Source organism: Chanodichthys erythropterus, chromosome 9, assembly GCF_024489055.1.
Source record: "Chanodichthys erythropterus isolate Z2021 chromosome 9, ASM2448905v1, whole genome shotgun sequence".
In the NCBI taxonomy this organism is placed as follows: domain Eukaryota; kingdom Metazoa; phylum Chordata; class Actinopteri; order Cypriniformes; family Xenocyprididae; genus Chanodichthys; species Chanodichthys erythropterus.
Window position 1 is genome coordinate 15082720 of NC_090229.1, and position 13590 is coordinate 15096309.

The 13590-nt window shown below is 38.3% G+C and overlaps 1 protein-coding gene across 6 annotated transcripts in view; it reads left to right on the forward strand.

Moving 5' to 3' along the window:
- The first annotated feature begins 556 nt into the window (after nucleotides 1-556).
- nfic (nuclear factor I/C) overlaps nucleotides 557-13590 on the forward strand; it is a 115503-nt gene continuing 102469 nt past the window's right edge. For 3 of the 6 annotated variants that reach the window (XR_010895969.1, XR_010895970.1, XM_067394708.1), the window contains exon 1: nucleotides 7726-7861. Coding sequence is in view for 2 of the 6 variants with exons in the window: in XM_067394708.1 (XP_067250809.1) it covers nucleotides 7784-7861 (78 nt within the window). In the remaining 4 variants the exon portion in view is untranslated. Of the gene's footprint in view, nucleotides 1398-2977; nucleotides 4077-7722; nucleotides 7862-13590 lie in introns of those variants that run through there. The other 3 variants (XR_010895973.1, XR_010895971.1, XM_067394710.1) reach the window with 3 other exon arrangements.

The following is a 13590-nucleotide window of genomic DNA, read 5'->3' on the forward strand; positions in this document are numbered from 1 at the left end:
AATTATGTTGATTATTTTGTTCTTTTTCCATGTAAAGTTAGACACACACGCCCAAAGAGATGTCCACACAAAACAAACGCACACTCGCGCTTTACGCACCCACACTGAGACATTTTTTTATTTTTTTTATTGATAGCTATATTGTTTATCTTGGACACAGGGTTGGCACAACTCTCCAATCAGGTTTTTTAAGTTATTGGAACACTTTGTGTTTGTTCTGTCATCACTGGTTTAACATTCTTAGCCTTGTATCCCTGTATGGGCCAATGACAAATAAGGCTAAGTTCTAAAGTTATAGAAAAAGAAGAAATATTTTTAAAATCTAGTTTAAAATACATGTAGGCTACCAAGTCCTGTGTGTCCATTCTAATTTCATGATTTTTTTGAAAGTCTATACAATTTTCTAATTTGTTTAACCATCATGTAAAAAGCAGCCTATAGCTACTTGAACCTATATGTTACACTTGAGTGACATAACTTAACAATAAACAACGTAGGCCTATTTATTTTTTCCCCCAAGGTTTTTCTTTTTATTTATTTACTTAACAAATGTAATACATTTCTCGGTCAAGCATCTTCAGAGAATTTTAGAATTACTCCTGAACTGACCTGAACAGAAATTGAAGACATGATCGTCCTTTTTGCATTGACGGATGTACTGCAGTCATTTTATGCATTGCTTTTTTATGTATTTCTGAATAACTTGTGACAAAAGCGAGCTTCACGTCATTGACCCATATATAAAGTAGCCTATACACTCATAAACTACGCCATCAAGTGCGGTTCTTCTAAGCGAGTTGCTCCGCTGCACACACACTGACACACACACACACACACACACACACTCACGCCACCCCCGTATTTCATCAATTCCTTCTCCGCGAGGACCGTAAGATGTGTGTATGGAGCTCAGAACACCGTCTGTGTTGCCATTCGTGTTGTAAGAAACAAAAGAACAGAAGAGGCATTGATTCCTCTCTATACACAACAAGGACATCTATGCGTGCTGCATGTGCAATGCTGCAAAGCTATGAGACCGACGATTCAGCACTGTAAATTAAAGATACACGACCAAAACAACAGCCAGCACCTTCAGCCAGTGCACACTGCAGCAAGCCGTGCATTACTGTAAAATCTGTATTTTGTCCTTCTGTACCTTATAACGAGGATTTCGGATCGGACGAGGCTCGAAGACTTCGCGTGGGACGTTTTGTATTTGGTCAGTGTCCGGGTTTATTTCTCCCATCCGAAGAGCACGGATTACTTCTTTGCGAAGATAAATGGATACGGAGTTATAAAAGCACCCGACGAGATGACCAAGCGTTGAACTGCAGAACTACAAAAGCCTCGAAGCTGTAACTTTTTGGGGGGGAGGTTGGCAGTTTCGCTTCGAAATGGTACGTTAACAAATCAGTTTCATCATTATTGTGTCGTTGCTCCAAAAGACGAAGGAGATCACGAGTTGTGCACTCTTAAAGTCAAATGAGATCATCATCAACACACAGGCGCCGTGTTTCGGTTTTCCCCCTGCTTCCTCTCTTACCAGCCGGTTACTCCTTTTCTCGTTGGTTTTCGGCCAAACGTAAGGTTTTGTGGGAAAGGCTTAAAATGCTGGCGCGTTATTTTCGCTATTGAGACGCACAATGGTTAAGATAGCTACCCTGCGATTTGGCTTTTCTCCCTTAATGAAAGTTATTTGTTTTGTGACAGCCGAAGAAAAAAAGGTGTGTGTGTGTGTGTGCGTGTTAACCACGGGACTCCGAAGGCCAAGTTGAAGTTTAAAGCCAGTAGAGGCTGATGCCCAGCATTCGAGTTTGCACAGCAGAAAATGGCCGCAGGCTCGCCGGCATGAATTTGACATCTACGCCGACAGAGGCGCTCCCTCCCCGGCAGAAGTCTCGGTTAGTGTGCCGAAGTCACAACCGGGAGTTCGGCATTGTTTCAAAAAGTGCTACAAACTGCAGTTACTTGTCATGTTCGCGTGGCAGTAGCAAACTTAACCTTTAAATAAAACAAAATAAACAGGCTTCACGAGACAGTGCCAAAAATTGATTTGACCCGGGTTGGTTGTTTACGGAATAGTAACTTTTAGTTTGATACACTTAGAAAAAAGGTGCTAGCCTATGTAGACATTGTACTATGGTACTTCCATGTTTTGGGGCATGTAGGGTACCATATGCTTGCAAGTAGCAATGCAAATATGCAATGCTACATGAATTTCAGTAGTAGGCTACTATGTTATATATCAAAGTACAATATTATGACATCTGATAAAGTAGGCTACTACCACAGTACTTTTTTTTTGTAAGGTTAAGACTTTCCCTTTAAGGGAAGACATTTAACAACAGACTTAATAGCTATCCTAGTCACTACTGTTACCTGTTAATTTGTGCGTATTAATAACTACTAATTATGATAATCCTAAAAATATATACTATTTGCTTTCTGCAGGGATATTTTCAGTTTATGTAGGCTGGTATTTTCAGGAAGTATACGTCTTTCTTTCCACTTCAGTATTTAGGTTAATAACATCATCTGTTTACAGTAGCCTAAGTAAAATAAGTTCGGGCTTTTATAGGGCTATGTTGATATGCTCATGTTGTGCTACTTACTCAAATGTGTTCTTTCTCTTATTTAAAATAGCTAATATTCTAATATTCGAGATTGAATAATATGTGGCAGTTTCAGAATAGGTTCAAGGTTAAAGAATGATACTTATGGATATGACTGTTTACTAATTATTTGCACAAATATAATATTTTGAGGCGTCGGGGTTTCAGTAGTGTGATAGTCAGCTCTTTCCCTGGCCGTATTTCACCACAGTGCACACTTTTTTTCCCAGTGCATATTCACGAGAAATAACAGGTGTTGTTTACACTGTTCGTTTTAATAGCCTTCCTGGTTTTACACTTTAATTTAAGTCACTTGACACCTAGTTTATTTCATCTCCGCGTGATCACTCTAACAAATTTAAATCTGATTTCTACAAAGGTTTAAGCTAAAAAACTCCAAAAGAACACGTTTGAGTCCTTAATGTGGCTGTCTACGACTGATAATTAGCTACTTGTAGAGTTAGTGAGGCGCGTCATTTTTCTTGAAGTGGCTTTATAAAAGTTGCTGATTATCAAAATATGCAATACCACGGAACGTAGCCTAATTGTATTGAATTTAGAAACGCGCGCACTACTATGCATTGATCTAGATAATTAGACGCGTTTCAGGAAAATAAGTGAACGATTGACATGTCATTTTAACCTGAGACAGCTTTCTTCTATGTGTAAAGTTAACTTGCCTTATCAGACACTGCTTATAGTATTATACGCGGGGTGTTATTATTTTAAGCGATACGCCTCGAACACTTTGTCATGAATGGATGCATGCATGTGCGCTCTCTGTGACGCAATGTCCGCGCGAGCCTGGCTCTAATCGCTACTTTAGCAGTGCGTGTTGCAGTAAAATTGTTTGGAATACGCGCGCGGGTGAAGCGCGCAGAACGTTGCTGCGCCAGAACTGGATCAGCGCGAGAGGGAAGAGCGGTGCGTGCGCATTGGCGAAGAGGGGAGAAAGTCGTTTGCCACTTTGTTTCGCAGCATATGAGCTTCAGAAGCGGAGGCAAATAACTTTTTTTTTTGTTAATTTCACGGACTTAACGGATGCCCCATGGACAGTGGAAACCACAGTTAGCCTTTCTTGCTCCTTCAAGTACTTTCTTTGGGATGGGCTATTTTCATAACGTCATTTCATTCCTCCCTCTGATGAAAACATTTTCTCTTTCTTTGATTCTTTCTCCCACCATTTCCTAAATGGAACAGATTGCAGCACCCCACGCGTTTTCCTGCCTGCAAAGTTTGGTTTCAAACGTGTACATAGTTTGCGCGTTCTCTTTTGCCGGGCGTCCCTTGATTTAACGGACTGTAAGTGGAAGTCAGAAGTGGCGGCGGTGGAAGTGTTAATCATGATGAGGCTTACCATGATTAACTGTGAAAAATGATCCACTAACTTGTCGGTGTTTTGCCACATTTCAAGTCACGCGCTCCCCTTTCAACATGATGTATTCTCCTCTCTGTCTAACTCAGGTAAAGTGCTTATTTGTGTCTTTCTGAAAGAATTGCTCCTGATCGCGCGACGAGATTTCGGTTTATAAAGGGCGGGCTGAGAACTCTGCTTCTCTTTGCCTATTTAACATCCATTAATATAACATAAAACGGTATACCCATGTGTATATTAGTTCATTGAATTGATATATTTTTCAATTACTTAAAGTTTACATTGCTAACAAAGTCAAAAATCAATTTGAGGAGGTAACACGAGTCGTTGTTTATCGTTGTATTTAAGATGGAGTTTGTATGCAGTAGAGTAGACATTTGAGTGCATATAGTCATCTGCTTTAGTATTAATCATAAACTAGAGGGGAGCCTACATGGTCATAGTTAAGATAAAATAAAACTTTTATTACAGTTAAACAGTTGGGTATGTATTTATATAAGATAATAAAGTTTACTATTGTGAATTTTTATCTAGAATGGATTAAAATGTATAAAATTAGCCTAAATGTGCTCGTATGTTACACCAGCATTATTTCAGTTCTTGCGTATAGCGCCATAAGAGGACAGTGTATTATTGTATATTCTATGTCAAACCTATTAAAACTTTGATGGATTCATTGGTTACAAAATATATAGACTTACAATGAGAGATTTAGTGTATCTATACAAATATGTCTTCATTACTGTGGTTTCAGCTCTTGTCTTGTGCGCTTTTTAAGTTTGCAGTTAATAGGATATAGCAAAAAGTTGTTTATTGAAATATATTTTTAGTCTGCTTAATTTTACACAGACAGTGACTTAAAAAGAGAGACAAACTGAAGCATTCTGGAAAGAATAACATTGACTTGCCAGACATCGGCCGCTTTTCTGTAATTTACTTGAATCCTATATTGCTTGTAACTGAATTAATCAGAAAATAGTTTAGCAGTGTCACAGTGCTCAGGCTTTAAGCAAATGTGCTAATATTTTAAAAGTATTTTTGTCAGCAGTCTGCAATGAGACAGAGGGTTTTTAAGGTCACTTAACTGTCTCAGATTGCCTTACTGTATATTGACACGAGTCACTAGGACTTTAGATGGCTGATGATTGCTTTTGACCTTGGCTTTGATGAGAAAGTTGCATCAATAGTGAATTTAAATTTCAGATTGTTTTCAGCCATTGTCCACCTTTTCACTTAGAAACGTACATAATAGTAATAGTTAAAATGTAAAAGTAGTACAGTTTAAACTTAGTTGCAGTTTAGCCGTCGTAGATGAGAAAAAGATTTTGTGAGGAGAAAAATGTTTTTAAAAAAAAGTTCTCTGCTGGCTAAGAAAGTCGTTCCATATGCTTGATTCGAAAAACGCCCATACTTACTGACAGACTTAATGACAGTGCATTAAACCTGTCGATTTGACACTGAAAATATGTAAATAGCAGCAACGTTTATGGTTAAACTTTTTGTTGACAGTTTATCTTGTGGTATAATTCAGTGCATAGTTCATATCAAACTTTATTTTAATAACTGCTTGGGAAACCTTAATTGGAATTTGGGCTTTTAAGTATAACAAATATGCATTGTACTTTTCAGATCTTAGTGAATGTGTTCAAACAGGCAACAGTACAATTACACGCCTCACCCTCCAGTGCTTGAATTTATTATGAAATAAATTAGATGGGGTTATGTTTCAGTGCTCACTGTGTTTTTTGATTCTATATGACAGATGCTTGTTTTAGTATTTTGGACTAGTAAACCTTACATTCTTTCGAATCATGAGGTAACCATAGTCCACTTTAGCAGTTGTGTAACTTTACCAAATATAGTTTTCGTGAATTATAAACTATCATGCACAGCTGTAAAACTTGTTAAAAAATAGTTTGCTCTACCTGAACACTTACAAAACACATTCGATCTGCAGGTTGCAATAAATATTTAGGAGTGGAATAATCTTTGCTGCATTACAGATCGGGTTTGTGAAAGTTGTATTGTGAGCCAGCAATGTGGAGGCCTTGGTTTTCTCTATAACCGCTCCACTCCATGTCCACTACCTCTTTGTTGTTGCTGATAGGATAATGTAATGTAGCAGCCTGCAGCGTTCGAGGGAGAGCGCGCAGCATGCACAGAGGTTCTGGCCGTAGTCTGAGTGAGTGTGTTGGGCTGAGAGAGAGGGAGAGCGAGAGGGACAGAGGCGTGTGCCAGACTCCACCGCAGTCCCGCTGGCAGCCGGAGGGGCCTTTCGCTCAGAGCTTCGCTGCACACAGACACTTCACTAAATAATATTTAAGCTCCGAACCTGTTCCGTGTGCTGTCATTATAACATCTCTGTCTGCAGTGAGCACCAATCACCTCAAACTTTAGAGCTGGTGAAGAAATACAATTATTTTCGACATAGACGTTTGACGTGTACTTTTAGTTTGGTTTTACTTTTCCGATTCGAGATCATATATATATACACATATACATCTATACACATACATATACGTACATAATTATTAGTAAGTTTTTACATTCTTTTTTTCTTTTGCATTATTTTATATTTTTATTTTAGGTCATTGCGACCTAAGTAAATGCTGATGCGTGAAGTAAATGCTAATTGTTTAAGGTGAAAGGACCAAAACTGAAGAGTGTGAGCCCACTTTTTTTGTGTTATTATTATTAATCCAGATACTCACTGACCAAATGTATTTAGTTTGGACAGACCCAGTTTGGAGCATATTTGCCAACAGTGTAGAGTAGTATCAGCGGGAGATCTGAGAGGCTCTATTCCCCTGAGCTGGCAACATGCTGTCCTGCCCCCATTCCTCATCGATTCATTCCGTTAGAGCCGCAATTAGTCCCCCCCGGGAAAGGAGAGGAGGGCCGATCCAAGCGTCAAGCCTTTCTGAGACACTCTCACTGGACTGCGCTGACCGACAAAATACTATAACATCTGAAATTGTTCTAATAATGAGACTTGCTCTGCGTTGCATTTTAGTTTTTATATTTCGGTGCAAAATATTCCAGAGCATAGAGCCTTTTTCTTCCATTTGGGCTTAAAATGACTTGGTCGTAGAAACGTTTTGTTCTCTGTTACTTATTTGTTACTATTATTATTATTTATTTTCACAACACATATCACACGTTTTGCTCATCATTTCTAGTTATTTGTGCATGGGAAGCCAGTCTAACTAGGATCTGATGTAATGAGCACTGAAATGTTCTCCACCTCTCTCCATGGTCGGGCACTTTGTGTTTGAAGTGTCGCTTTTGGGCTCTCAAATGCCCCAGAACACCCCCGCGGTGTAATCCACTGGTCCTCTCTCAGTCCGCGTGTGTGTGCGCCTGCCTGCCTGAGGGTTTTTTTCGTCAGGAGAGTGTTTGCTCTTTCGCTCAGCTCAGAAATGCATGCCCCACTTTCGTCTGACAGCCCTGAGTGGCACAGTCATGGTCGCGTCCCAGCGCGGCAGCTCCCAATGTGCCCGTTAACAGATTAATTAAGCTGTTTTGATCACCCGCTCTTCCTCGCTTGCCATCCGGCCTGCATTTATCTCAACTTTTTTAAACATTCGGCTGCTTATTCGTGTCAGGGAGTGTTTTGGAAAAAAGGGTCAGAATCTTAAGTGGAGCATTAGCTTTCATGTGTTGATCCTAGTGGCTGATATTCATTAGAGGACATTGAGGAGATTTTTAGGGGAGGGGAGAGGATAGGAGGGGAGTCGGGCACAAAGAGTAGCCTCAGTTATAAAGGCCTGAGCTCTTGGCATGAGTAGAGGACTTCATGTGGCCAGAGCTGGAGATGTCTGTGGAAGGTTGGCTGCGTTTCATATCACACCCAGGTTCCTCTGCGGGGAGAATGGTGAGCAACCCTAAATATTTACTTTATGAAGATGTGTTTGGATTCCACCTGAGCCCGCAGCCTCGCTCCCTCATCCATGCCAGTGTATTACAGCAGAAGAGAAGTTTATTTTTGTTGTTTTCTAGATGAGATGTGGTCCAACGAGTGCCTGAATCACCCTCTGGAGTCTCGTTTTTTAAATGAGCCTTACAAAAAACAGCTCAGACTTCTGGAATAGCTTAATCAACCGTGCTAAGACAAAATACGCTTTATTCCGCTTCGCGAGTACCTCTGTGTTGGAGGAGATCTTATAATTCATGGTTCGAGTCAGTCAGAATGCTGTTGTTACCTGACAAGAAAACTATTTTTTTGACCTCTGCAGATGTTTAAATCTATATTTTATATTTTATGTATGTTACGGCCTCAGATGCTGGCAGATCCACTGCTTTGTCTTCAGCAGGGAGAGAGTTTTGTCTTCTGCCCTAGGGTTTGGAGTCACAGTAGTAGGTCATTTTGAGAAGAACCTCCGCTCTTGGCAGAGTCGGCTCTGCTGGGAAGGCTTTAAGAAACGTTTCCAACTGGAAGGCGATCAAGAAGAGCAGTGCTGGCGTGGCAGGGTGCAGCGGGCTGTTTATTTAAAAGATCTCTAAATCTACCTCTGCTTCTCCACTACTGTGCCTGTGCTTTTCCAGTCACACATTTGTTCGCCGGATTTGATTTTTGCCACAAGCCTGACACTTAATTACATTCTTTGGTTATGTCTGAATATCCCAGCGTTTTACTTTCTATTTGTATTGAAGATTAAAGTCATCTGTTCTGTGCAGAGTAGTTTGCTCTGAAACAAATATTTTCAAATATATTATATATGAAAAAATAATATTATATACATGTATTCTTTCATTTATATTATACATTTAAAAAATATATACAGTCAAACCAAAATGTATTCAGACACCTTGAACATTTCATTAATTAATATGGTTTATTCACTATAGTTTAAAAAAAATGGTAATAAAATATGATTAAACTGTGTTAAACTGTGTCAGAAAAAAAAAATCTTAATTATGTCAGATAACACTTAAGCAAAACATGGTCAGGTCAAAGTGTCTGAATAATTTTTGGTTCCAAATTTTTATCAGTTTTACAGGTAGTCCACTGTATGAAGAATTTTTGGGTATAATAAGTTACAGTTTATTTTATTTTGCTATCCTCACTTACATAAATGAACTATAGTGTCCTGCACACACTAGTAAAAAAACATAAAAAATGTCTGAATATTTTTTTTGTTTGACTGTATATATCCTATAAATGAAAAATATATATTTAAAATTATATTCATGTATCATTTTTATATGGTTTATATGGTTACATTTGACATAAATGTACATAACAAATTGGAATTCTGCACGATACGATTCCCTTGTTTGTGACGATGCAAGAAAATAAATTTTGAAAGGATAGATTTGCTGTCACTTATGCAAAATGTAATGTATTTTAATATAAAAAACATTCTAATTAATTTTTTTTTTTTAATTGGCGATACAAAATATGACAATGTTGTTTTACCCATAATTAGATTAGCATTCTTTGCAATTACTGCACTTTTTGTTTAATTAAAAATTGTGCTTTAACATACTCTGTATTTGAGTCTGAACAGATGCGGAAGGATTTTTTTTGGCTGTCTCTTTCTTGCCTGCTTACACCAGTGCTGCAGGCAGCTCGCTGTGTGTGAATTACACTTCTCAGCTGCTCTCCAGAGCTGCTGTTGGAACGCTACATGATATGATTCCCTTGTTTGTGACGATGCAAGAAAATAAATTGTGAATGGATAGACTTGCTGTCACTTATGCAAAATTGCCATTAAGAGCTCTGTGCCTTTGTTTTAGTTGGCCTATGGGTGATATGACACTGCGTTTATTGTATGACAAATGCATGTTTTTTTTTCTTTTTCTGCATTTTCTGGGGCAGAAATATTTGCAGACATGTCTCCAGACAAATGCTTTTAATGGTCGAGAACATAGTTATTGAGCATCATTAACTTAAGTGCCCTTAAAGAAATGTTTTTCTTTTGTTTTCCCACATTGTATTACAAGTCTTGATAAATGGGAGTAAATGTGACTGAGTATAATGCCTCATGTTCCAGAACTTTAGATGCATGTTGAATGGAAGCACAAAGACGCATGTCACTGGACACACTCCTCATATATCATAATCCATCAAGAGGATCTTCTGTGTTGCAAATGGTTTGAAAGGTTTGTTGAGCAAGCTTTCACCCTCTTCCATTGCGTATAAGTGTGTGTGGCTGAACCGCAGCTGGAGGAAGATGCCACAGATCTTGTGCTGTAATGGAGACTCCAATACTGCAAGATAAGCAACTTGTTTTTTTGTGCATTGAATGCAAAGACCAGGATCCCTGTGGCCTTGAGTAGAGCTGGGCTTTTAGATCTCGTTCCTTTCCTAGCACGGAGATCTCTAAAATCAGAAAGAATTCGTTCTGATAGAGGAGTGCTATCTTTACAAATTGAGCATATAGCTCAGTAGTTAATTAATACATGTGTGTGGGTTGAGGGGGCGGTAGATGACAGAATCTGTTGTGTTATTTTACAGGGAGTTGATATATCCTCCCTGATGGGCTTTCAAGTTCTCAGCCAAGACAATAATGAGAATGTTTATCACTGCACGTGCACGTATGCTCCGTCTCTCTTATTGACAGCTGTGATTCATGCGTCCGCCCACTCACTCAGAGCTGCAGGTTAAGACACCTTCCTCGGAAAAAAGGATGATCCAGATCCTGATATATTAAGAAAGCCGTGCAAACAGAATCCAAGGTATGCCGCTGGGGTTCTGACGCATTGTTCATTGTTTCGCTGACATGCGATTGAATAATGACCTGTGGTGATGCATTTAATTTTGTTTTGCAGAAACTTGAAATAGAATAAAACTTGTGGCATTCTTGCGTTCTCAATTACACTCTCGTGTTAAACCACCTTTGCCTTATCTCAGCGCTGAGAACTCTTCAGTTCTGATTTCGTGAGATAACGTTTCCCATTGTGTCTGAGTGACAAAACACGAGAATCTGTTTATGATTCTTGTGTGAAAGTAAAGTATCGGCAAGAGCTTTTTTGGACGTGTATGCGGTGAATTACACTGTATAACTTCATAAATAGCTGTCATCACTGAGAAAGGCTCCTGGTGTCCAGAAACAAGACAAAGAGAGATGGATAGATGGGGAAAGTTGTATGAAAAGCCCACTGGACTTTGTGGCATTGGCAACATTGGAAACTCTCTCTCTATCACTCTCTATGGACCCAAAATCATGTTCTAGGCACGCAGCCCAGATATGAGTTAAAATCTTTGTGCTTCTCCAACAAAGAAATATTAAAGTCAAATCATAGGTAAATTATTTCCCGCTCTTGCACTTTGGGATGCAGTGACATCAATTTGTTATTTTGATAAAGGGCAGGAGCTGCTTTAAAACGCACCAGAGCAACACTTCATCACAATCTGAGCGCTGCGTTGGAGAAAAGAATGTAGCTGCATGGGATCATTTCGAGGAAGGACAAAGGAGAAAGAAAGCTTTTGTATTAATGGTGTGCAGGAGGAAGTTCTGACCAGCAATTAAGGCTTGATGGCATAGCCAAAAAGATATTTTCAGTAGTGTATGTCCAGAAAAATTGTAATGATAATATGTCAATATTCATTAGGCCCCACCTAGGATATATGAGTACAGGCATGTTGATGATTGTTTTATCCAGTCAAATCAGATGATATCCTTTCAAATGCCCTGAAGTTCCCACTTTGTTATCGTTTTGATCATTTTTAGTTAATCTCACCACCTCTGTGAGAGAACATAGTACATCCATTCATCTCAGATGTTGAAGTCCATCCTGACATGCTCTTTGTCCTCTTTCTCAGGTGTGAGGTGTTTCTGTGCATGTGCGTTTTATTCCTGACTCACACATATACCAGATAAAAAAGAATCAAAGGTGTCAAAGCTAAAAGTGGAGACAAGCTATAGGCCTCAGATATATATATATATATATATATATATATATGTGTGTGTGTGTGTGTGGGTGTGTGTGTTTGCACACTACAGGCCTAGACAGATATCTCTATGAATTAGGATCGGAGCCAAACAGAGCAGTGCTGGGAAAGCAAGAAGACACGTCAACACTTGGCTATGACCTAATATGACTCTGGCTTGCTACATGGCAGCTCGTGCCCTGATCAACGTGCCAGTTCAGTGATAATGCTTAATTAGTTGGTTTATTAATCATTTGCTTTTAAAAAATGGTTATGTGCAGTTCTTTTTGTAGACTGCCATAGCTAAATTTCTTCAAGAGCTGAGCGCCATATCATTTATATTACATCTATGTATTTTGCAGATGCTTTTATCCAAAGTGACTTACAAAAAGCAACAAATTGACGCAGAGGCAGCAATATTCATAGTATACAATGGCAGGCTTATTATTATTATTATTATTAATTTTTATTGGTTGACACAAGAGTTGTTTGCTTTGGAATTATCTTTGGTTTCTGAAGCATACAGTATTTGAGCAGTCAATGAATAAAAAGCTTTTGCAAAGTAAATGATTTATTAAAACTTTTTTGGAAAAAAGGTTTACCTCTTTTTTAAATAGATTAATAGAATTATTAAATATAATTAAATAATTATACTTGTCATATATATTTAAATAAATGTCAATAAATATTATTTTATTAAATACATTAAATATTATTTAATTAAATATATTTAATTAAATTATCATTAATATATATCATTTAATTAGTTTTGCCACAGCCATGACCATGATTTTCAAAATTGGTTGCAAATAGTATTGGGGGACATTGTTATTATAATATATCTAATATAATATATAATATATTTGATTAGAGAATATCTGATCAAAGCTAACACATTTTATGAGGTCTTGACAATTTTAAGGAGATATTTTAAAGTAAAAAAAATTTTAATTATTAAAATTTCTTATAAACCTGGTCTGAGTGTGGAAATGACATTTTGTACAGCTTCTAGGAAGCATTATTCACCAGTCCTTGACCCACACAGAGAAAGATTTTTAGTGAAGGCTTTGTTCTTGAGCTCTGTACGGGGCCCTGTTGTGGCATGACTCGGATTATGGAGATTAGCAGGCTAGCTTGTTATGTAATTGAATGTAACCGTGAGGAGAGTGAGGGAGAGAGAAAGAAAGCCTGGGTGAGAGAAGTGTATAGAGAATAGGGGAGAGAAAGCACTTTACTACATTCATCCTACCTTTTCGTTTTTTTTCAGTGGTGCAAGGTCAGAAAAGGGTCAGGCAGGTTTTGGCATCCTCTCACTCTTTGTTGCTGGGGGGAAACACTGACTTCAAGAGTTCATGCACTCTCAGAACCCAAGTCAAAGAGTTTCTGCATGTTTCAGAACTTATTCTCGCCTTGCTCCTGAGAGAGAACTGAAGAGTTCACCTCTTTCAGAATTCAACTGCACAGCACTGGTTTCTGCCAAATATCAAGCCACACATAAAGTGAAATATTGATAGGTTCTGTATGGTTTATGTGGAATGTTGAAATGAAATAGAAATAAAAATGTGTAGAACTTTTCCTATTGGTGCATTTTGGTCTTCAGATAATTTACCAGAATTCACATTGACGGTGTAGTAGAGCTTGCAAAGCAAAAAGATAAATTAAATATTAATTTTATAACCAAATTGCTGAATAATGTCACCGGCATTTCGCCAGAACAGCTGTTTGTA